General features: G+C 36.7%; 1 protein-coding gene across 1 annotated transcript; it reads left to right on the forward strand.

Annotated features, from left to right (window-relative positions):
• The first annotated feature begins 16,269 nt into the window (after nucleotides 1-16,269).
• LOC145098922 (uncharacterized) lies at nucleotides 16,270-16,665 on the forward strand. Its single transcript, XM_079036514.1, has one exon. It carries the CDS (start codon nucleotides 16,270-16,272, stop codon nucleotides 16,663-16,665), a length of 396 nt encoding a protein of 131 aa, XP_078892640.1.
• Nucleotides 16,666-24,109: the final 7,444 nt, after the last annotated feature.

The following is a 24,109-nucleotide window of genomic DNA, read 5'->3' on the forward strand; positions in this document are numbered from 1 at the left end:
GTTTTTATCTTCTGTATATCAACTAATATACCATTAATAACTAGTTATCAGACCAGTATATTACATGAGTTTATTAAAAGAAAAATATGAAGATCTATAAATTTAGGAAATTTGAATTTATATATATATATATATATATATATATATATATATATATATATATATATATTGATTTATTCAAATATATTGTTCAATTTTTTATTTTCAATTTTTTTATGTCTCTTTTAAATTTAAACAAATAATTTAAATAAATAAACAAATGAAATAATTAGATTAAATTTAAAAACTTAGAAATTAAAAGAATGTTGCATTAATTAAATTGATATGTATTTATTATTACAGTTATTACATTTAGATATTATGTGATATTATGTGGAATTCAATAAAATGAAAAATAAAAAAACATAAAATGACAAGTGGAAAAGAAATAAATCAAAAAATCTTAGAAAATGACATGTGTCAATTGCAATGCGAATATGATATTTGACAAAAATGATTTTCATTTATTAGCTAGGATAGTTTATGCAGATTAAATTTCTTTTTCTTAAAATAGACTAACTGGCTCCTCCAGATTTTATTATCAGACCATATAACTAGGGTGCTGATTTTTACACTGAGTTTTTTTATAGGACAATTATACCCTCGTTAATTTAGAGTAGGTTACACACAAATCTGCAAAATATTCAGTGACTCTTCTTCTTCCACAGTTCCACCTGCTTTTTAGTTTGCACTCACCATCACCACAACTGTAGAGCAGGTCCTTCGGCCACCATCTCCAGCGACCACCTACTCTAAACTAACAACTCCACCCCCTTCTCCAAACCACTACTAAACCTCCGCCCCTCCCACTCAAAAGTAGGATCCCATAACCGGCCACATCTTCCCTTTTTTTCCTAATTACCATCTCCGACAACCACTCTCTTTCTCTCTCGCCTGCAATCGGCGACGACTATTTCCTGCTCTCCGGGGAAACTACAACTCACTAAAACACTATCGAAGAACCTATAAACAAATCTCTCCGGCTAACCTGCAACTCACTATCACCATGTCAATGAATATCTATATTAATCTCCACCATAAATGTTTTTAAAATCTCAGGTACTATCTAGCGCCACTATCATATGGACTAGGTTGGGTTGTGATGTGTTGGGCCTTGTTGGACAATCTAGATTCTCTTGTTGGGCTGTTGGAATTTTATTGAACTCCTTGGTTGTAGTCCCATGAAAGGGATTTGGGCCCAATTTGGAAAATTAGGCCATATTGGGCTTTAAGTGGTTATTATCGAATTTGGACCTTTGGTCAATTGGTTTGGGCCAAGATATGGAAAGGGTAAAAAGGTCTTTTACCTTAATTTGGACTCTTAGTGTAGGTCAGGATCCGATTATTGATTGGATGATTGTTTTGTGATTGGTGGGGATTTTAGCAGGCCAACAGCCAGAGATTCTTTATGTGAGATTCGGCAGTGCGAGGTGAGTTTCCTCATCGTGTTTAGCGGGTCAAAGGAACCAATGCCGACCCAAGGATTGTTATCTAGGATGTTAGATGTCTGCGTGACTCTTACATGTGTATGTGCTTGTATGCTTACTAGGCGAGGCCTAATGGTTATTCTGTATGCTAGTATCTGGTTATGTGCATATGATATGTATGTGGGCGAGGCCCGTTATGCGATTTTGGGTGGGGCCTATTATACTTAGTGGGCGGGGCCGGATGAATGATAGATCTATATATCGAGCGGGGCTCGATGTCGGGCAGGGCCCATTATGTGATTATTTGTGTATGTATGGTATGTGGTATTTTAGGTAACTTACTAAGCTTTGTGCTTACAGTTTTTATTTTATGTTTCAGACACTTCTGGTTTTAAAAGGAAGAGCCAGGGATGATTACAAAGCATACATCATTTGTGATGCCCGATGGTTCCAAGGTATTATATATTTATTTATTTATCTAATCATGTAAGTTATGTTGGCATTAAAGGATTGGGCCTTTTGTGTGTGCTTAGCTAAGGCCGTATGCTAGGCATAAGCCTGGTGTACGCAGGGTGTAGAAGGAATCACAAGAAAACACGGAGGCATGGACGTACGTGTGTCGTACAAGGTGGTGCGCCAACCTACGTGCTCAAACCCAAAACCCTAATTTTTAGGGTGAAAGCCCTATATAATGTCATCCAGTCCCATGTGTTAGCCTCCCTATCAGCCTCTATTGTCCAGAAACCCTAAAATCGAGTCTTATCTTCCATTGTTGAGTGTGTGAGCTTTTGATGTTCAAATATTGTGCATATTGAAGGAGTTGAAGAAGCTAGAAGTGGCTTAGCGTGAAGAGGAAGTCTTGGATCCAAAACCACTACCCATTTTGCAAGACGTTTGAGGTATCAAGTTCTTATCTTGGTTGCCAGATGCTTAGATCTCCTTTTGGGTTAAATAGTTATGTTTGAGCCATGGTTTGGATGGATGTTGGGATTAGGACGTCCCAAAGGATTGTTCCTTCAGATCTAAGGTCTTCATGAGCTCCTTAGGCATAAAGGTGCCAACTTTATGGATTTTAGGGGCTTCATGCATTCATTAAGTCCTTAATTAAGTATTTTTTGAGCTTTAGAGCTTCTTATGTTCATGCATGGACGTAAAGTTAGCAACTTTACGTGATATTTCAGCTTAAGGAGGTTAGATATGCACTTTGGGGTGAAGTCTTAACGAGTTAAGTGCTTAAAGTAGAAGGTGTTGAATTGGTTGAGTACACTGGGCGTACAAGCCTGTACTCGCATCATACAAGCCCTTGAGTCATCACGTTTAGCGTACAAGCTAAGTACGCCCCTTGTACTCACTCTGATGGCATTTCGGTGTTGGGCCTTGGGTTTGGGCTTCGTTTTGGGTTTAGAAGGTTAGGGATTAGTCGGACCATCTAATTTTGGGAGTTTTTGGGTCAGGAACATTATTGGGCCGTGGGCCCTTGTGAAGGAGTTGGGCCTAATTGGAAATGGGGCCATATTTTGGGCCTTGTTGGATTGTGTAACTTTTGGGCCCATTGGATTGTGGTAATGGGCTCCATTCTTGGACCACACTAAGTTAGGGGTAAAATGGTCTTTTACCCCAAGTAGGGATTTTTGGTTATGATCCCAATTGTTAATTGGTTTTATTTGGAAACTGTTAGCTCGGGGAGTTGTAGGACCAGCAGTCAGGGATCATTCGTTTCACTTAGGTTTTCGAGGTGAGCCTTAATGGGTTTAGCGGGTCGAGGGCACCAATGTCGGACCATGTTTATGCTATGGTAGTATGCTAGTTGTCTGCATGACTCTTGCATATATTATGTTTTTATATGCTTACCAGGACAGGGCCCGATGTCGGGTGGGGCTCAATGACCAATTCTATATTATGTATCGTTATGATTATTCTATGTGTATGTAATTATTTGATATCTGATATATGTATGATGGTCCGGGTCCGATCTATTACCAAGCGGGGGTCGATGTCGGGCGGGCCCGATGCCTGGCAGGGCCTGATGCCGAGTGGGGCCCGAAGACCGGGTGGGGCCCATTATATGTTTATTTATATGTATGTTATGTGGTATTTTGGGATACTCACTAAGCTTTGTGTTTACGGTTTATAGTTTGTGTTTCAGGTACTTCCTGTTCCAAGGGGAAGAGCTCGGGTTGACTGCATCGCACACACCATATGGATTCTGTTTATGGGACACTTTGGATTTGATGATGTGTGATATATTTATTCTATTGGGATGTATAAAGAATGTTTTGGAATACTGTCTTTACTTAAATAAAAAATGATTTTTTTGTTGGATTAGGTGTCTTAGCCCATAACTATAATTGGTATATACTTGACCCAATAGTAGCATGGTCAATTTCAGTTGCATTCACTGAAGCAATTTGATAGGAAGGATATTTGAGAAAGAGGTTATTTGTGATTTATTAATATATTATAAGAATAATATATTAATTGAGAAATCATATTATTTAATTGGTATTGATCAAGAATTAATTTGGAATTAATTTAGAAATAAAAAGAGACTAATTAAATTAACAGGGGCTGATTATGTAAATCAGTGATACATATAGTTTGGGCTAATGATCCATGATTGATTAGTGATGGGCTAAGCTTATATGAGAGTTCAAGAAGTGATTAGTAGAAATGAATTATTGGAGCAAAAGCCTAAGTGGATGGATTAGGGTTTACAAGTGACCCTTAGAATTCAACACTATATAAGTAACCCCCAAGCCCTAAACATCGGATACAATTGTATTATAAGAAGAATATAGACGATTTTGGGTGCCTCCTAAATCTCTCTCGTAGTCCTCCATTTGTTATTGGCACTACTAGAAAAATAGCCTTTTACGACGCGCATTTAATGACACACACTGATAGAGGACGCGGATTTGAGCATGCCCTAAAAATTAATGTTAGTTTTCCAAAATTTGAAGGATAGAGGACATGCATTTTTGCGTACCCTAAAATTAGTGTCAGAAAAGAAAAAAAAAAGAAATACGGAGGGCACCTATCAAAAAATTTGTGTCGTGTAACTGTGTCTCTTTATATTTTTTTAGGAAACACGCGTTTTTTGGGGAAAATGAAATCCAAAAAATTAACCCCCGCCTATTCATCCCAAAAATTCCCGCCTCTTTGAATTAGGGCCTTGGTCTTCATCCACAGCTTCCTCAATTCCTCTATCCATCACCTCCACCAAAAACCTAATTCTCGGTTCCAACAAGTTCTTACACTCTTAATTCGACCCTAATGAGCTGAGGATTTACGGTTTTTACCTCCCAGTTATCAATTTGAGCCGATGATTTAGGGTTCCTAAATCCGACCCTAATTTTTTCTATCTCACTCTCGTATTTCCATCTCATCCCTCTCGCCTGGTTCAAAACACATAAGGGGCGACGAACACACTATTTCTTTGCATATTTTGGTCTTCATCAAGATCTCGTTTCCATGTAAGCTTTACGTCTCAAGCCCAAACCATCCTCAAGCGATGTCATCTACTTCTCTTACTTACGCATCTGCACTCGGTGGTTCTTTGTTTAGAAGCACCACTCCCGAACCTCAAATCGTGGCTAGGTTAACTAATCCTAGCATTCTTGCCACCGGAGGCAGGGTTAACTCTGCTCTATCTAAACATTTCGACCTAGCAGCAAGCATGAGTCTATCAGCGGATGGTCTGACAAATCAAGAAAACGAGATTGATGACCAGAACACCCATATCAAACATTCATACTTGACCAACAAAGGTTTGTATCAATTTTAATGCCATGGTACATATATCTTCTCATCTTCTCATCTTTTCCATATCAATTTTAAACCGAATACTTTCAGTTTCTAGATTATATATGCAGAAGAGCTGGAGGCGGCAACCTAGAATCACGCTGTAACGCCTAATTATGAGTCTTAGTGATAAATCAATGATGCGAGATAGTCAGGCATACACCAATGGATCTAAGTTTCAAATGATTGGGTAAGGTGTAAATTAGACAAAAAGAATAAGGTGTTCAATTCACCCTTCTCTAAATTCTTCTCTTTAATATCTATGTAACTGAGTCACATGCCACTATCTTAGAATCATGAATAAGGTGTTTGACTGAAACTTTGGATGAGATGGTATCATAGTTACCTAATTCGCTCAGAAGGCCAGGAACTGCGTACCAAATCGTTTCGTACCCAATCGGGTACGAAAGTGTTCCGAACGTGACCTGGATCGCAAACCGGTACGGTGTCGAGATAGTTCCCAATTGGAATCTGGAACAACTTTGATTCAGTAATCTAATAGTTCCAAAACACGATTTTAGGTTCAATTTCTGAAATTGGTATTTCAATTTCTGATATTGGTACGCCGATTTTATGGAATGGCCGGAAACTACCGACTCTTTCCACATCGATTCTTAGACTCTTAATTCTTCTAATTCACTGAACCATCTTACACACTAATGTTCAATTTCTTATTCTGAGTACTATAATTTTGTATATAATACTCAATTTGAAATCATCTTTTAGAATGATTGTTTGTGTAGTCTATACTACTGTTTAATTCTCGATTTTTACAAAGTTTATACAAAGTCTATACGTACCAGACTAGTTATTCAAGTTCTTGTTCAGTAGGATTATTGGTCCTGAGCTTGCTATTCAAGTTCTTGTTCAGTTTGATAAGGTCTCTTAACTCTTCAGAGCTTCTTCTTATTCTTCTTCTTTTTTAACTATGTGTTAATTCAATGTGAAGGTATTATGTGTTTTGATGATTATTTAATCTGTGAGATATCATTATCACATCATGCTTCATTGGTTGTAGTCAATGGCTGAAGCTCTGGACAATCAGGTTAAGACCAAGGTCCCTATTAAGGTAAATAATTTTCATCTCTTCAATTCTGGTGTGGAGAGAAAATGACCATTATACCCTTTACATTCCAGTTAACAAATTTCATAATATCATCAATTTGAACATGATAAAAGTTACATAAGGTAAAGAGTTAATGACTTGATACATTCAGTCTTAGGCTTTGGCTTAAGCATGTAAGAGTTAAATGACGATTATACCCTTGGTGTATGGATGCTGATGATTTGGTTTATATAGTGAGGTGAGGTTTGTATACTCAGATCTGAAATATTAAAATCCATAACCTTTTTCACAACTGGAAGCTATCCTACCCTAAGTTCTATTTAAACTTTCATATATATATATATATATATATATATATATATATATATATATATATAGTTATTCTATAAGCTGACGTGGCATATTTCAGGCGCTTTTGGCTAAACTATGTGAAGGAACAGCAGAAGTGAATGCAAACAATGGCACCATCAGTGGTGTTCTTGTAACTGTGGGAGATCTTGCTAGAGTGGTAGGAGATTGTTACATTTTTTTGTTCTCATAAGTGTAAAGTGTTTGATTTGCTGAGTCTTACTTGTATATGTGTAGGGTGCTTTTGTTATGAGATAACCTGAACTTATGCCAAGAACTGTTGAAGCTTTGTTGGATGGAGTTGCTACTACTAAACGTGAGGTTTTAGTTGCAACTCTTGGTCAGGTTGTACAGAGCCCAGGGTATGTATTCATCTTTACCAACATTAATTTTGAATTTGAGGATATTGTGATTTTTGGCAATTCTTGGTGAGGTTTCAGTGAAAGTAAAACAACATTAATTTAGAATTTGAGGATATTGTGATTTTTGGCAATTAATATTTTTATTTACCTCTGTATAAGCTATTTCCTGAAGTGAAAAGATGCATTACACAATGATTGTAGACATTAATGGCCAATTTTTCAACAAAGCAAATGAAGAGATCTTTTCTGCTTTGACCTCATTTTGACCAAGTAAACTTTCAGAAGCTTCTACTTCTGATGCATTGCGATGTTTTTTCAATGTTTCCTTCAGCAAACAAACAAAATTTACAAATCAAAACTTCCAATTTCAAAAATCAAGATTTTTAAAACATGCAATATCGGGTTTGATTTTTTTCTTTTTCCAAATTTATTAAGATAAAAGAAGTAAAAGCATACTTACAGAAACCTTGAAGAAATTGCCATCCAGAAGGATGAACTGAGTCCAAACATTGTGTTGAAAATGAACCTGAATCCACATGTCAAAAGAAACAATGAAAGTTGGGTTAAATGCAGGAAATAACAAAGTATTATATCTTGCATTTAGCCCATTAAGTTTTGAAATTTTATAGTTAAAACATATCAATGCTTACACTGAAAATGTGCCAATTAGTATTATAGGCTTTCTCCCATATCTATCAGCAACCACTCCCCAAAAAAGAGAAGTCAAGGCTCTTCCAATCATGAATGAAGAACCTACAAAAAGATATCAAAGTTATCAAACAATCTTATACATGTTTATATCATTTAAAAAGAGTATTTCATGGAACTATAAAAGCTTTCTAGGGTTATTTTCAATGATGATAAGGATGGCATTTAGGTCTTTTGTACATACAAGAGATCGAGATCTATAGGTTGAGTAGGACAAAAAATTTGCAACTTTTTGTCCCATTGACATCGCTTATAGCATCTTGTAGCTTACCCACAAATCCAGCATAATAACCAATATCTTCCTCTTGACTTGCAATATTAAATTCTCTAATCTGCAAAAGATATCATATACATATAGGCATTTCTGGAACCTATAAGGGAACTAGAATGTTTAGAGAGAATGTTTAGCATGTATGAATACAGGTGTAACAAACTGTGACCTGAACTACACGAAGCAACCGAATCATTGCTTTAAGATCTTCTTGGTCATCTAGAGGAACTCCATCAGTTTCAACAGGCTTACTTCCACTTGGCCTACGGGTAATGATCCCACCACTTCTATTGGTGCAGAACCAGCAGCATCAGCATCACGTGATTCTTGGGACTTGTTTTTCATCTGCTGACCCTCCTCCAATTTGTCTTGATCAGAGGGCTTCTCAGGAGTTGGACGCCTCAAATGGTGACCATGAGGTATAATATAAATTGTAACATATGGTTTCATTTTTTAGTATCAGAATGATGTTGCAAGATGATGACAAGGTCTTTCCCAACTCCCCTTTTGTCCCATTTTATAAACTCTTAATTTAGTAATTAAATCTCTCTTTTGTATTTTAGGTAATTTCTTGTTGTGTTCCTCGGATCCTTGAGGATACGAAGAAATGTTCTTTAAAAGAATTCTTAGCATAATGAAAAACCACATGGAGCTATGGCTGTTATGGTAAGGGTTTAGGTGTTTTGGTTTAAATTTAATGGTAAATACTTTTCAGGTTTTGTTAAAATTGTTTCTTTTGTTTTGCCTAGGTTAAACTGAATGTTTCTTTACTAAAAGATATTAGTGATGATATTGACTTCTGTTTCAAGCTAGCCAAAGAGGAATCCATGATTCTTCTTCCAGGTGATTACAATCCTTTTGTAACATTTTGTTGAATTTTATAATGACCTAATAAATATCTTTCTTTTTGGGTGTTGTAGGACTTACTATAGGTTTGAAAAACTGGATTCATGTAACTTTTGTTGCAGTCCCATCTTGTCTTGAAAATGCTCTTGATAGAGTGTACATGCATGTGCTTATTGCTACTTCCATAACAAAGAACATTTGGATTTCTTTATTTTTACCAAAAATGCCACAGAAATAGCAAGATACTTTCATTTGTTTGTGTATTGTAACATCTTTTTTTAATATTCGGATGACATTGCTATAATTGGATAACACTTCCATTTCCATTTTATAGTCCTATGACCTTATTTGAGCTAACTTTTTCTTTTCTCACACAATTTCCTTTTATTCCTTTCTGGCAGTTGTTTTGCGCATGATAAGCTTTCCGTATGACTACTTAGTCCCAAGTCTAGCTGTTGTTCTACAAACAGCACTTAGTCCCAATCCTGCTAAAAGAAAAATCGTTGAAGAGAGCCTCAATAAGGTATTTACTTCTCATTTGGATCGAAGTTACATTGGAAATCGTATTCAATCATGGATCTTCCAAGTCTAGTTGTAGGTATATGTTTTTTTTAATGAATAATGTAATCATATGTATGAATATGAAATAAAGTTTGTTATTTAGTATGAAATAATCATGTATAAGGAGAAAACAACTTCTATTGATTTGTTTTATCTTTCCATGGATCGACTATTTTTATGATATTAAATTTTATGCAATGGAATGTATTTTGTGTATATGGTATTTTATTTTTTGTTATGAGACATTAAATGAAAATTTAATTTGAAAATTAGTAAATCTATAAATAATATTTTTTTAACATTTAAAATTACGATACGCAAAAATGTGTGTCATCTTCATTTATGACATGGCCTTTCTTGACAGGGCCTTCCTTGATACGCATTGCGTGTCATTAACCCGCGCGTCGTAAGGTTACGACGCGCGAATGCGTGTCGTCTTCCTTTATGACAGGGCCTTCCTTGATACGCATTGTCTGTCGTAAACGCGCGTCGTAATTGCGCGTCGTAAATAAGCGTCGTAAATGCGCGTCGTCTCTCTTTATGACAGGGCCTTCCTTGACGCGCATTCGCGCGTCGTCTGAGCCTTTTACGACGCGTAATGAGCGTCGTAAAAGACTGTTTTTCTAGTAGTGTGGTGTTTTGTGAAACATTTGAGGCATCACACTTGAGGTGCTAAGCTCTTGTAAGCCCAAGTTCTACAAGCTACAACAAAGAGGTAATAATCTAACTTGTTTTTATGTTTCAGTTATCAATGTCGTATGCTAGTTAGGCTTCATGCTTTGGAAAAAGAAAATGGCATGTATAACTAGAAAAAACTTAGATCCAAAGCATTAGGGTTGTATGTGCACCATTGGGATGTTATAGTGCTCAAAACTCATCAGTGGTATCAGAGCCTATGGTGTTTTTGTTATGTTGACGCAACTGCTTGATTTTCAAAGCTGAAAAAATGTCATTTCTGGCCACTGACTGCTGGACTTGTCGAGTCTCATAAGGGAACTCAACGAGTTGGATCATATATGATGAATTCGTCGAGTCCATGCCATGAACTCGACGAGTAGGATCTACTGTTTGCAATTTTTCAAGTTTTTTTGGCCAGAATTGGATTAGGATCATTATCAAAAACTGTTGTGTATCATAAAATTTGTTTTTTATGATATGGTGATGATTACCCTCATCTGATTATAAGACAATTATCAAATCTTAAGATAATAAGTTGATTATTTGTATTATTTGATTTGAATTGTCTTGCTATGTGAGTTGAATTAGGTCAAATTAGTAAGAGATAAAATATGTGATTATTTCACTTGTTTAAAATTTGATCTAAATGGGTTTGAAGAGTTACAAAATTTGCCATCAAGTTTTGGAATTCAAAAGGTCTTGAAGATTTACAAAACTTGCCATCAAGTTTTGGAACCCAAAAGGTTTTGAAGAGTTTCATATCTTGCCCTCAAGTTATGGAATTTGAAAAGTCTCATTTATTAAACATTCAATTCTAAAATTCGAGAGGTTTTGAAGAGTTTCAAAACTTGCCCTCAAGTTTTGGAATTTGAAAAGTCTTATTTATGAAACATCAAATTCTAAACCCTATAATTTTTAAATGTTAAATTTCAACCCTCATACTATTATAATATTGAAAGATTAATACTTATATATATATATATATATATGTGTGTGTGTGTGTGTGTGTGTGTATTAGATAAGTCAGTCTTACCATTAGTAGGTCTCATTCACGAAGCTAGTCTATAAGGGGGTATAAGGAAATTGCCTATAAAATGGCGATTGAATGGGTGTCCACTCTCACCCACCGCTTCCTTGACTGGTGAAGGGTCGTTAGTCGAACGGGTAGGATAGGACATTAATTCTCATTAAAAAGTATAATGATAATTATAAAAGTAACTAAATGTTTTTTCTATAAATTCCCAATCTTAGTTACTTTAGGAAAAATATGAAATCGGTGCTATTCCATGAAATTGCGCTTTGCACCTTGCCAAGTCGTTAGTAGAGCATGTGTGGTTAACCGGCACACTAACTTGGACTAGAAAGGGAGGAAAAGGGTAGTTTGATGTTTATCACAGATCAATGAAGCATGTGTGTTTAACCGGCACATTGATTAGGTGATAAATGACATCAAGAGTACCAAGCACATTTGCATGGCTATTCACACCTTGTTTGTGATCCTCGGTATCCCAGTCACAAACTTGAAGGGAATAATCAAGATTTAAACATGCCATTGAAAGATTCAATGAATATCAAAGATCTAGGAATTTCAATTCATTTAAAACTTAATCCTAAATTTCGTTTTTCATTGTGGAAATTGGTAAATTGTAATTTACTTACCTTCAAATATTTTGCAATATATTGTGTTGGGTCCTAACCTTAATATTTCAATATGGTGTTATATTAAGGATCCTTAATCTAATCTAAACTCTGTTTTTCTTTTCAGATGTCTGCTTCAAACTCAAACCCTTCCGGCTCTTTCTCCCTCATGAACTTATATGGGAGGGTCATTTTATATGGATCAAATTTCGATGATTGGATTCGAAACATCCGAATGGCCATTTGATACGAGGAAAAAGAGTATGTCCTCGAAAAAGAGCTTAAAGAGATTGATGAATCTACTGCCACTCCTGAACATATAGCTGAGTATAGGGCTCATGAGAAGGACGCGACAAAGGTGTCATGCATCATGATAGCCACCATGACTCCTGAGCTTCAGAAGTCTTATGAGGACTTTTGGCCTCTTGAGATGCACCAAGACTTGATGGAAAGGTACCATCAAAGTTCTCGACAAGATAGGTATGAAATCATTTCCTCCATGATAACAACCAAGATGAAGGATGGAGAGTCCATCATGGCCCACTTGCAGAAGATGCAAAGATATGTGGACCGCTTGCTGAAGTTAAATGTCAATTTTTATGAAGAGTTGGCTATCGAAATTATCCTACACTCTTTACCTTCTTGTTATGATCATTTTAGAATGACTTATCATATGAACAAGGAGGAAGTCACTCTAAGCAAGCTTCAAGGCCTTCTCAGAACTACTTAAAGTAGTTTGAAAGGAAAATTTGTTGTAACTACTCCTACTACTGTTGCCCCTATTCTGGCAATTGGACATGATAAAGGGAAGAAAAGGAAAGCTCCTTCAAAGAATCACAATGGAAAGTCTCGTGATGGATCCTCTTCTAGTGGGTCCAAAGGTGGTTCTGCTACTCCCTCTTCCAATCCAAAAGAAGCAGAGTGCTTTTACTGTCATGGCAAAGGGCACTGGAAACGAAGTTGCCCCAAATACTTGCAGGACATCAAGGATGGGAAGATAAAACCCACCTTCGCAGGTATTTATACTATTCTTCTAATAACTCATCACATGCTAATTCTTGGGTCATGGATACAGGATGTGGTTTTTGTTGGGTTTTGAGCACTATAACACTCCTATGGTGCACATGCAACCCTATATGCTTTGGATCTATGTTTTCTCTAATTATACATGCATTTTCAAATTTTACAAAGCATTCACCCTAACTAGTATACAATTGTCAAATGAAAAATACAACTACTTAGATGACTTACCTCTTAGAAGGACTTGTAGTTCTTGACCTTTGAAAGCTTGAGCACCCCGTGTGTGATGCCTCTAATGGTTCACAAACACCAATATGCAAGAGGAGGCTTGAGAGAATAGGTTATTTAGCACAAAATCAACTTCACTCTCTTAGAAATGAATGGGTGCCGATTTTGGGATTAGGGGTATGCTTTATAGTGTTGCTAAGCTAGGGTTACATTTATACAAACCCTAATGCTTCATGACCTTTCACATTCTTATGCCTTATGGGTTTAACCTCCATGGACTATCCATGAATTATCTTATTGGTTTAGCCCATCTAAATAGTCATGGATCATTGGCCCACACTATAAGAATTATTGATTTACATAATCAATCCTCATATATTTAATTAGTCTCTTTTGACCACAAAATTAATTCCAAATTAATTATTGATCAATACTAATTAAATAATATGATTTCATATTAATATATTAAACTTATAATATATTACTAAATCATAAATACCTTATTATCAAAAGTCCATCCAATCAAATTGCACTGGTGAAGGCAACCCAAAAGGACCATGCTACAATCGGGTTAAGTACATCCCAGTTATAGTTATGGGATTAGACACCAAATCCAACAGTCTCCCACTTGGATAAATCTAATAACTATAACAGCCAATGCGACTTTAGGATCCGACTTAGCAATCGTAAGCTTTCAAAAGTCATTGTCGAACTCTGACCTAGTCAGTGACGCGTCCTTCAGATAAGGAATCATATACTCCTCTGCTCTAAAGATATCTATGCGGAAAAACACATGGAACATAATCATACTTATTGTCTTGTAATTTGTTTCCTGATTTCCGATTCGTATGACATAGAATACAACTGAACACATCAATTTAGTTCTCACTGGGCCTGGCACATAGTCAAAACAGAATCATTGAGGGGCCCAAGATATCGCTTTTAATCCTCTTAGGTTAAAAGGAACAGATAAACATCGACATTATATGCTTGTACAAACTACTCATCAAATCATGCACAACGACACATTTTATAACATCAAGTTACTGATGCGTTTTCATGCCATCAATGCACAACCAACTTGTAGTCAACAACTCATAGATCTTGGTTTGAAGACTATATGATATTATCGTCTCATAATTACTCATGATAAATTCCATGAAGTACTTCAGGTGAGTGCAGGTTGAATCCAATACTCAGATCTTATTTCAAGAGCACTCATGAATGGTGTAGCAAACTTTTGCTATGTCTAACACCTTAGACAATCTACAAGCCAACTCATGACAGTCTTCTTTCATACTTACTTCCAATGTATGATCGACTGTGGACGGTTTGAATAATTTTATTAATCTAGAAGTCGAAACATACAAAGTGAAACAATAGTAAATAATTTGCACAAGACAGTAACTTATAAATAAAACTCCTTTTATTTAATCATCAAATGTCAATTACAATTTAGCTATTACAAATTTCTATTTATCTAACTGCTAAAACTAATATCTTCCGGTAGCCCAATGCCCTTTGTATGCTGCAAGTGCTTAACACTAGTCGGTCCCTTCGTAAGTGGATATGTTGGGTTGTCCTCTAATGATATCCCCTTTACCACGAGGTGTCCTTCTCCTACTTGATGTCTTATGAAGTGGTACTTTCTTTTGATATGCCTGGATCTACCATGATATCTCGATTCCGTGGTTAAGGCAACCGCCCCTTCATTATCGCAGAAAATCTCCATAGGCTCCTTTATGGTCTCCGATGAAGTTTTTCAACCATATCGCCTCCTTCGATGCTTCGCTTGCTACTATGTACTCTGATTCGCACGTTGAATCAGCTATAGTCTCCTGCTTGGAACTTTTCCATGTCACTGCTCCTCCATTCAGGGTAAACACTCAGCCCGACTGAGAGCGGAAATTATCTCTATCGGTTTGAAAGCTGGCGTCACTATACCCCGTCACTCTCAAGTCATCACTCCCGCAAAGAGTAAGGACCCAGTCCTTAATCCTCCGCATGTACTTAAGAATGTTCTTAACTACAATACAAAGAGCTTTACCAGGATTCCCTTGATATCTACTGACCATGCTCAAAGCAAAGGCCACATCAGGGCAAGTACAAGTCATAACATACATGATCAAGCCAACTGCGGAAGCATATGGTATTTGACTCATCTATGCTATCTCAGCCTCTGTACTCGGACTCTAAGTCTTACTCAGTTTGGTATTGCTTTGGATAGGTAAGTCACCTTTCTTGGACTCCTCCATGTTGAAGCATTTCAACACTTTCTCCAAGTAGGTAGTATGACAAGGTCCTATTAGTCTTTTACTCCAGTTTCTCAATATCCTTATTCCTAGGATGTAAGCAACTTCCCCAAGGTCCTTCATAGCGATACATCTCCCAAGCCAGGACTTAACCTCCAGCAAGGTTGGGATGTCGTTTCCTATGAGCAGTATTTCATCTACATACAATACCAGAAAGCTCACTATACTCCCACTAGCTTTGACATATTCGCAAGACTCATCCTCGCTTCTCGAAAATCCAAACTCTTTGACTTTCTCATCAAAAAAAGATCCCATCTGCGAGATGCTTGTTTCAATCCATAAATGGATTTCTGAAGCCTACACACTCTATTAGGGTACTTTGCATTGACAAAACCTTCAGGCTGACTCATGTAAACATTTTCAGCCAACTTTCCATTAAGGAAAGCGGTTTTGACATCCATTTGCCATATTTTATAGTCATGAAATGCAGCTATGGCCAACATAACCCCTATAGATTTAATCTTCGCTACCGGTGAGAAGGTCCCATCATTATGGAACCAATTCATGGTATCAGAGCCTTGTTATGGATTTATCCTGAAAAAATAAAGGTAGAGGAGATTCTGAAGAACAACCTTCAGATCATACATTAAGCTTCGTTGAAAATGAAGATGGTTTTCAAGGAAGCCTAATGATTAAACAAGAACTTCTTTCAAAAATTAAGAAAACAAATCTTAAAATAAAGAAATAAAATATATTCAAAAACGTTCCCTCAAGATTTAATATTTTGAATACGTTAAACAGAAAAAACAAAATATTTTACTTCGTTAGTACAAAAGAAATGTCAGTTGACATAAAAGATACTACAAGATCTGTTTATCTACCACTATTAACCAAAGAACAAATTAACAGTAATCTAAAAAATATTCCCACAGAAATAAGATCTAAAATTAGAATGATCCACATCGGAGCAGTAAAAATTCTAATCAAATCTCAATTTCAAGAAGGAATTAATTCTCCAATAAAAATGGCCTTGATTGATGATAGAATCAATCATCAACAAGATTGTATTCTTGGTGCAACCAAAGGAAATCTAGCTTACCAAAAATTCAAGTTTTCAGTTTATCCTAAATTTGCCTTAGATCTGAAATCAGCAAACTTAAATAAGGTTTTATCTTTTATTCATCACTTTGAAAGAAGTGATCTCATGAATCCAGGAGATAAAACCTTCACAATAACCTACCTTATAGGATATGCATTGACAAATAGTCATCATAGCATAGACTATAAAACAGAAGAATACATAGAACTTGAAGATGTATTCTCAGAAATACGACATGTCAAAGATAAACAATTTTGTGACACAGATCCTCAAGATAGCTCTTTGGCTTTAAACATAGCCAGAAACAAAAAAGCTTTATGAGAAAATCTACCACCTAGAATCTCAATAGATTCTCTTCATATAGGTGAAATATCCAAATCTATGGAACCTACTCCAAGATATACACTCAAAAGCATAAGAAGTATGTCTTCTAGAGTTGATAATTTAAATCAAAGGATTAGCCAACTAAGTGAAGTAATAAATGAGTAAGATAGACCTTCCTCATATTTACAAAAAGGGTAAATCATTGAGACTTAAAAATCTTCATAATCCTAATCAGAAAAAAGAATATGCTTTTTCTTCTTCAGGAAAAGTAGGCGTTCAAACCCTAGCTAACCTTTGTAACAATATAAATCAGATTGTCGCAAGATGCTGGTTAAATACACTCAAAATAAATCACTATTTTGGAATTCAAAAAGATATTTCTAAATATTTATCAAAAAATAATATACCTGTCAATCAATTTAAGAAATATTTATGTCTTGCCCTTCAAAATGGAGAAAAAGTTTATAACAATCAGTTTGAAAGAATTTTAGCTCGGTTAGAAAAAATGAACAACATAATAGAACATAACTCGAAACTACTAGAAACTTTTAATAAAATTTCTAAAAACTTCTGTAACATTCGGATTTCCAGGTATTATATTTTATCATTTTATTTTTTAGAAAAGGGAGGGACTAAACGAGTTGACTCGTAGACTCGTCAAGTAGGACCGCGACTGCTGACTGGATTAATGAACAGACTCGACGAGTCGGAAAGAGTGAACTCGACGAGTCCGCGCTGTAAGTTGAAACCCTAATTCCCCGGGCCCGAGCCCTATTTAAAGGACCTTATAGCCCTCTGTCACATATAGCACAAAATCATAAAGATAACACATACCATACACGGATCACAAGAGCTGGAGTTGGGGGCTGTGGTGTTCACCCTCAAGATCTGGTGTCACTATTTGTATGGGGTCCGATGTACCATATACACGGATCGCAAGAGCTTGAAGTATCTAATGGATCAGCCTAACCTGAATATGCGCCAGAGGAGGTGGTTGGATGTGGTAAAGGATTATGAGTGTGAGATCCTGTACCACCCGGGTAAGGCTAATGTTGTAGCTGATGCCCTGAGTCGTAGGGCAGAGAGTGCCCTGATACGAGATGTTTGTTTGCGTTTAACAGTGATGACCCCGGTGTTGGACACCATTCGGGAGGCCCAGTTAGAGACCATGAGACCGAAGAACCGCAAGAGAGAGCGGGTGATCGGACAGACATCTGAGTTCGTTGCTGATAGCCATGGACTTATGACTTTTCAGGGTCGGATTTGGGTGCCGTTTGGAGGTGGGGCACATACCATTCTGATGGAGGAGGTGCATAGATCGAGGTTCCGATCCAACCCGGGGCCACTAAGATGTATTTGGACCTGAAGAGGGAGTATTGGTGGCCCTGTATGAAGAGGGATGTCGCGTGGTTCGTAGAGAGGTGCTTGACTTGTCACAGGGTGAAGGCCGAGCACCAGCTTCTGCATGGCAAGTTGCAGCCACTTGAGGTTCCCGAGTGGAAGTGGGAACAAATTTCCATGGATTTTATCACCAAATTGCCGAGTACTGTGAGGGGAGTTGATGCAATTTGGGTGATTATTGATCGGCTGACGAAGAGAGCTCACTTTCTTGCTATCAGTGAGAGCATTTCTGCGGCAAGACTGGCAGAGTTATATGTGAGAGAGGTGGTATCGCGGCATGGAGTTCCGATCTCGATCGTGTCAGATCGAGATGTGCGTTTCACTTCTAGATTCTGGAAGAAATTCCATGGGGAGTTGGGTATTTTAGTACCGCATACCACCCACAGACGGACGGTCAGAGTGAGCGGACAATTCAGACCCTCGAAGACATGCTGCGAGCATGTGTGATGGACTTCGGAGGAAGTTGGGACACGTATTTGCCGTTGGCTGAGTTTTCTTATAAAAGCAGCCACCATTCGATCATTGGCATGCCTCCCTTTGAGTTGTTGTACGGGAGGAGGTGTCGGACTCCCATATGCTAGGGAGAGGTCGGCCAGCGAGTGATGGGCAGCACTGAGTTAGTGCTTCAAATGACTGAGCAGATTCAGCAGGTCAGACAGAGGTTGTTGATAGCCCAGAGTCGCCAGAAGATTTATGCGGATAGGTGATGATTCGAGCTTGAGTTCCAAGTAGGGGATTTCGTACTCCTTAAGGTATCTCCTTGGAAAGGAGTGATCCGATTCAAGAAGAGGGGCAAGCTAGGGCCCCGATACATCGGTCTGTTCAGGGTGACTGCGAGGGTAGGCAGGGTAGCATATCGTTTGGAGCTACGTGCGGAGTTGAGTCAGATCCATGATACCTTCCACATGTCTCAGTTGAGTAAGTGTATAGCCGACGAGTCGGCGGTGGTACCATTGGAGGATATTCAGGTGGATGTCAGCCTGAATTATGTGGAGAGGCCAGTTGCGATTGTGGATCGGAAGATCAAGGTTCTGAGGAACAAGGAGATGCCCATGGTGCAGGTCCAGTGGCAACATCAGAGAGGGTCCAAGCTGACTTGGGAGTTGGAGTTAGAGATGCGTGAACAGCATCCAGAGTTGTTTGAAGTGTAAGACTTCGAGGACGAGGTCTGATTCTAGTAGGGGAGAATTGTAACATCCGGATTTCCAAATACTATATTTTATCATTTTATTTTTGAGAAAAAGAGAGGGACTCGATGAGTTGAGTCGTAGACTCATCGAGTAGGACCGCGACTGCTGACTGGATTAATGAACGGACTCGACGAGTCGGAAAGAGTGGACTCGATGAGTCCGCGCTATAAGCTGAAACCCTAATTCCTCGGGCATGAGCCCTATTTAAAGGACATTATATCCCTTCTATGCGGCTATCTGTCCAGAGAGAGTACTCCCTTGAGAGCTTGAGTGAGTATATAGAGAGATAAGGCCATATTGATCGATTTTGGTGTGTTCTAGCATAGGAGAAGTTCCAAGCAAGAGGAGGTCAAGGGAGCTATGGATCCAGAGTTTCATGCCCATATCTACACTATTGAGGTACCAAATCGAGTTCCTTTTTGTTTAGGGATTAATATCTATGATCTAGGGTTTTCTATACCCCTTTTGAGGTTGTTATGTTGATTTCATGGTCCCTTGTGGTGTTGGACTTCGGATCTGGATCCATAGAGGTCCAGAGAGCTTTCCCCAATCCGCTTTATGTTGGTTTAAGGAAGAAAAGAGTCTAGATTGCCATTTTAGAAGCCTTTTGGCCATAGATAGCCTTGTACACGTTGCATGCGGGTCAAGTTTCGACCTTTACGTGGTTTTTGGTCGTGGGGAAGACAGATCTATAGCTTAGGAAAGCAGATCTGACCTCAGGAGGTCATTTTAGTGTTGACATGGGAGTAACTCGCTGAGTTCATAAGTGGACTCGACGAGTCGAGTCGGGTTGCCCCGCGATTCGTGACCTGTAATGACCCGTTGAGTGAAGGGTCGACTCACCGAGTAGATTAAGGACCAGGGGCAATGAGGACACACATGTACTCGTCGAGTCATGCGAGTGCACTCAACAAGTCGGGTCAAAGTTTGATCGTTGACTTTTGTTGACTTTTAGGGTTTAGTCAGTGTTTGGACTTATGAGCCATTAGAGGGGTAGAATGATCTTTTACCCTTCTTAGAGAACTTATAGAGAGGGGTTAACCTAGCCTCTAGAAGTTGTATTAATTAGAGTAATTATTTATGTGATTAGGCGGAGGCTAGTGCAGTATTTCAGAGATCGAGGTTTACCGAGTTACCTGAGGTGAGTCTTCTCACTATACTTTACCTAGAGTGGTAATTAGAGTTATGTGACAGAGTATATTGTATGCCATGTGTTATCTATGTGATTTTGTGCTATACAGAGTTAGGACCGAATGGTCCACAGAGATAGGACCAGAGGGTCCACAGTTATGGGACTGGAGGGTCCCACTGATACATTTTGACCAGAGGGTTATACAAAGTTATAGCCTCGAGTGGCTAATATGTGTTGCATGTGATATTTTGGGGAACTCGCTAAGCATTTATGCTTATAGTGTTTGGTGTTATGTGTTTCAGGTACCAGTGAGGATCGTGGGAAGGCGCTGGCATGATCAGTACACAGATGAGGAGTTTTTATACATTATGATCTTGGGTTGTGATATATGGATTGATATGTGAAACAATGAGATTTTATAATGTTTATGAATGAAAATATGCTTTTAAATGTGATAAATTGTTTGAAAAATTACGGTGTTACAACTTCGATGATCTACTAAAAGAAGTTTCCCATAAAGCTATTCTTACAGACCAAATGAAAGATTTTAATCTTAGATTAAAAGAAGTGCAAAATCAGATAAAACAACTTATGGGATGACATCTATGGTTGACATTAAAGAATCACTTAATCAATTAAATGACAAAGTTGAAGAACTATCAAAAAAAATATTGATCAAATGATTAAACAAGGATTAGTAACTACAAACCAATTAGAAGCCATCACTGCTAAAATTATTAATGAAACACAAAAGGAACTTCAAAAATGTTCTTGCAACAAAAATTATTGATATAATCAATAAAACTACTACAGTTTTAGATCCTAAAATTGAAGATAAAAAGCCATTCACTGGTAAGTACTCATACCCTAATTATAATGTAAGAAATGAAGAATTGGGATCATCAAGGAATCCCAGTTCTATGTCATGGCCTAAAGACTACTTTATAGTCAACATGATAGATTATTTATCTAAAGTTGAAAAATTCTTTTGGGATAACTATGAAGATGAAGAATTAATAATCAATGGATCAAATGTATCTATTCTTGATCAAGCTCTTAGGTTACTAGATCTTGTTGAATCTAAAGGAAAGGATATAGTAAACTTAGAATTCTCTACATCTGAGGAACTTAAACAACTTTTTCGCTTTGATGAAACGATTAACATCATAAAAGAAACTTCTGTATATATTTCAGAAGAAGAAGTAGAATCTCTTTCTTCTGATATAGAGCCTAACTTCGGGATGAATAAAACCGAACCTCATTTCGATCATCCTGTAGAATCTTCTTTTCAAGGTGAAAGAAGAAAAAGACCTAAAACTGAACAAGATCATAGAACTGGCTCTATGCCAGATCTTCCCACTGGAAATCCAAACTAGTTCGGAACAAACGTTCTCAATATTGATAACATTGAAACAAATAGAAAAGAAGTTATCAACAGATGGACTTCAGAAATAAGTCTAATCATTCAGACAAATAAAGAAAAATATGCAACAACAGAATCTATCCTTTTATTGTTTGACCATAAAACATCAGGAATAGTTCAAAATTTTATCAAAAATAAAAACTGGATTAGTCATAATCCAATGACAGTATTCCAAGACATGCTTGATGCCATCTACATGATGTTCCTTGGTATAGATCTTATAGAAGACAAAGCCAATGAACAAAAAAGAGAAATCGAAAAAGCAAAGTCCAAACTTACGAATCTCACCATATGTGATATTTGCTTTCTAGATCATTACACATGTGACTATGAAACAAATCTTTACAAAATAAATGATTCAAATCTATATCCTGAGTTGATCAAACAATATCTATTAAAAATTCCCATTGTAGGACAACAATCTCATAATAGATCTATAACTGAATTTACAAATGCTACAATTTACAGTCTTGCTTTTGCTAAGAGAATTGCTATTGATGAGATTAAAAAAATTTAATCTATCAAACACACAAAAAAGACTAAAACAGTTTAATAAAAATTGTTGTAGTCATTTAACAAAAAAAAAAAAAAACTTAAAGTATGGATGCAAAGTTAACCATAAAACAAGAAATTCTTCAAAGAAATCTTTTACTAAATATTCAAAATAGAACAAAAGATTTTCAAAAAAGAAAGATACTAAACGGTTTAAATCGGGAAAATATTTCCAAAAATCAAAAGAATATCAAAAAACAAAAGACAAAAGTAAATTTTGTCTGAAAAATAAAAAGAATTGTAGATGTTGGGTTTGTAGTGAAGAAGGACACTATGCCAATGAGTGTCCTAATAGGAAAGATTACCCACAAAAAGTTAAACTCCTTGATATAGCATCATCTATGGACCATAGGCCTATAGAAGAATAATTTCAAGATGAACAAATCGTCTACACATTGATTAAGAACCTCTAGATGAATCATCATCTTCTTCATCTACATAATCAGACACTGATTCAGACTGACTCAAAGGTCATGAACTCTAAAAACGTGATACTAACTATCACAAATCCTAATTCAATCTTTGTTAAAGTTACCTTTACATTCGTCGGATATAAACAAATTGATTTAAATTGATATATTGATACAGGAGCTAGTCTTTATATCGCAAGTAAATATGTAATTCCAGAAGAACATTAGATTAAAACTCCAAAACCTATAAAGGTTTCCACAGCAAACGGACCTGTAATTATCAACAAAAAGTGTGTTGATTTATAGATAAGACTTGCTGGAGAAATATACCATATCCCCTTTGTATACCAACAAGAATGTGGAATAGATTTCATCCCAGGAAATAACTTTTGTCTTTTGTATAGACCATTTGTACAAAATCTCAAAACAATTACTTTCCACAACAATGGTGTTCAAATCATTATTGATAAAATCACAAATGCTTATAGAAATGGAAAACCTGGATTTTTAGAATCAATGAAAAATAATTCAAAAATTAAAAAACCAGAACCTATCAACATCTCTCAAAGCAAAATTGAAGAAACATTGCCTTTTAAAATGAGGGAGAATGAAGAAGAATTTAAATTTCTTCTTAACCAAGAAAAATTTTCAAAAATTGAAAGTTTACTTGAAAAAGTTTGCTCAGAAAATCCTATAGACCCAATAAAGTCTAAACAATGGATGAAAGCAAACATAAAATTAATCGACCCGACCACTATCATAACAGTTAAACCTATGAAATACAGTCCTCAAGATGTCGAAGAATTTAGTAAACAAATCAAAGAACTACTTGAAATAAAGGTCATCATTCCAAGTAAATCTCCTCACAGATCTCCCGCTTTCCTTGTCGAAAATGATGCAGAAATAAGAAGAGGAAAGAAAAGAATGGTAGTTAACTACAAAGCTATTAACAAAGCAACCATAAGTGACAGCCATAATCTCCCTAAAAAAGATGGACTTCTCACCCTTATTAGGGGAAAAACAATATTCATCTCTTTCAATTGTAAATTTGGCTTTTGGCAAGTTTTACTTGACGCTGAATCACAACTCTTAACAGCTTTCACATGTCCCCATGGACATTACCGATGGACTGTTGTACCTTTCGGTCTAAAACAAGTTGCATCCATATTTCAAAGACATGTGTAAAATTCATTTAGATCTTTTGAAAAAAATTGTTGCGTTTATGTAGATGATACCCTCATATTCAGCAACAATGAAAATGAACATTTGTTACACGTAGCAGCTGCTCTCAAAAAATGTGATATCATTCTTTCCAGAAAGAAAGCACAACTTT

This window comes from Lactuca serriola, chromosome 4 (assembly GCF_051521515.1).
Source record: "Lactuca serriola cultivar US96UC23 chromosome 4, Lser_US96UC23_V15, whole genome shotgun sequence".
NCBI lineage: Eukaryota > Viridiplantae > Streptophyta > Magnoliopsida > Asterales > Asteraceae > Lactuca > Lactuca serriola.

What these genes read in the sequence shown, in the direction of transcription:
- LOC145098922 (XM_079036514.1), top strand. Translation starts at nt 16,270, where the DNA reads ATGGCCTTGATTGATGATAGAATCAATCATCAACAAGATTGTATTCTT.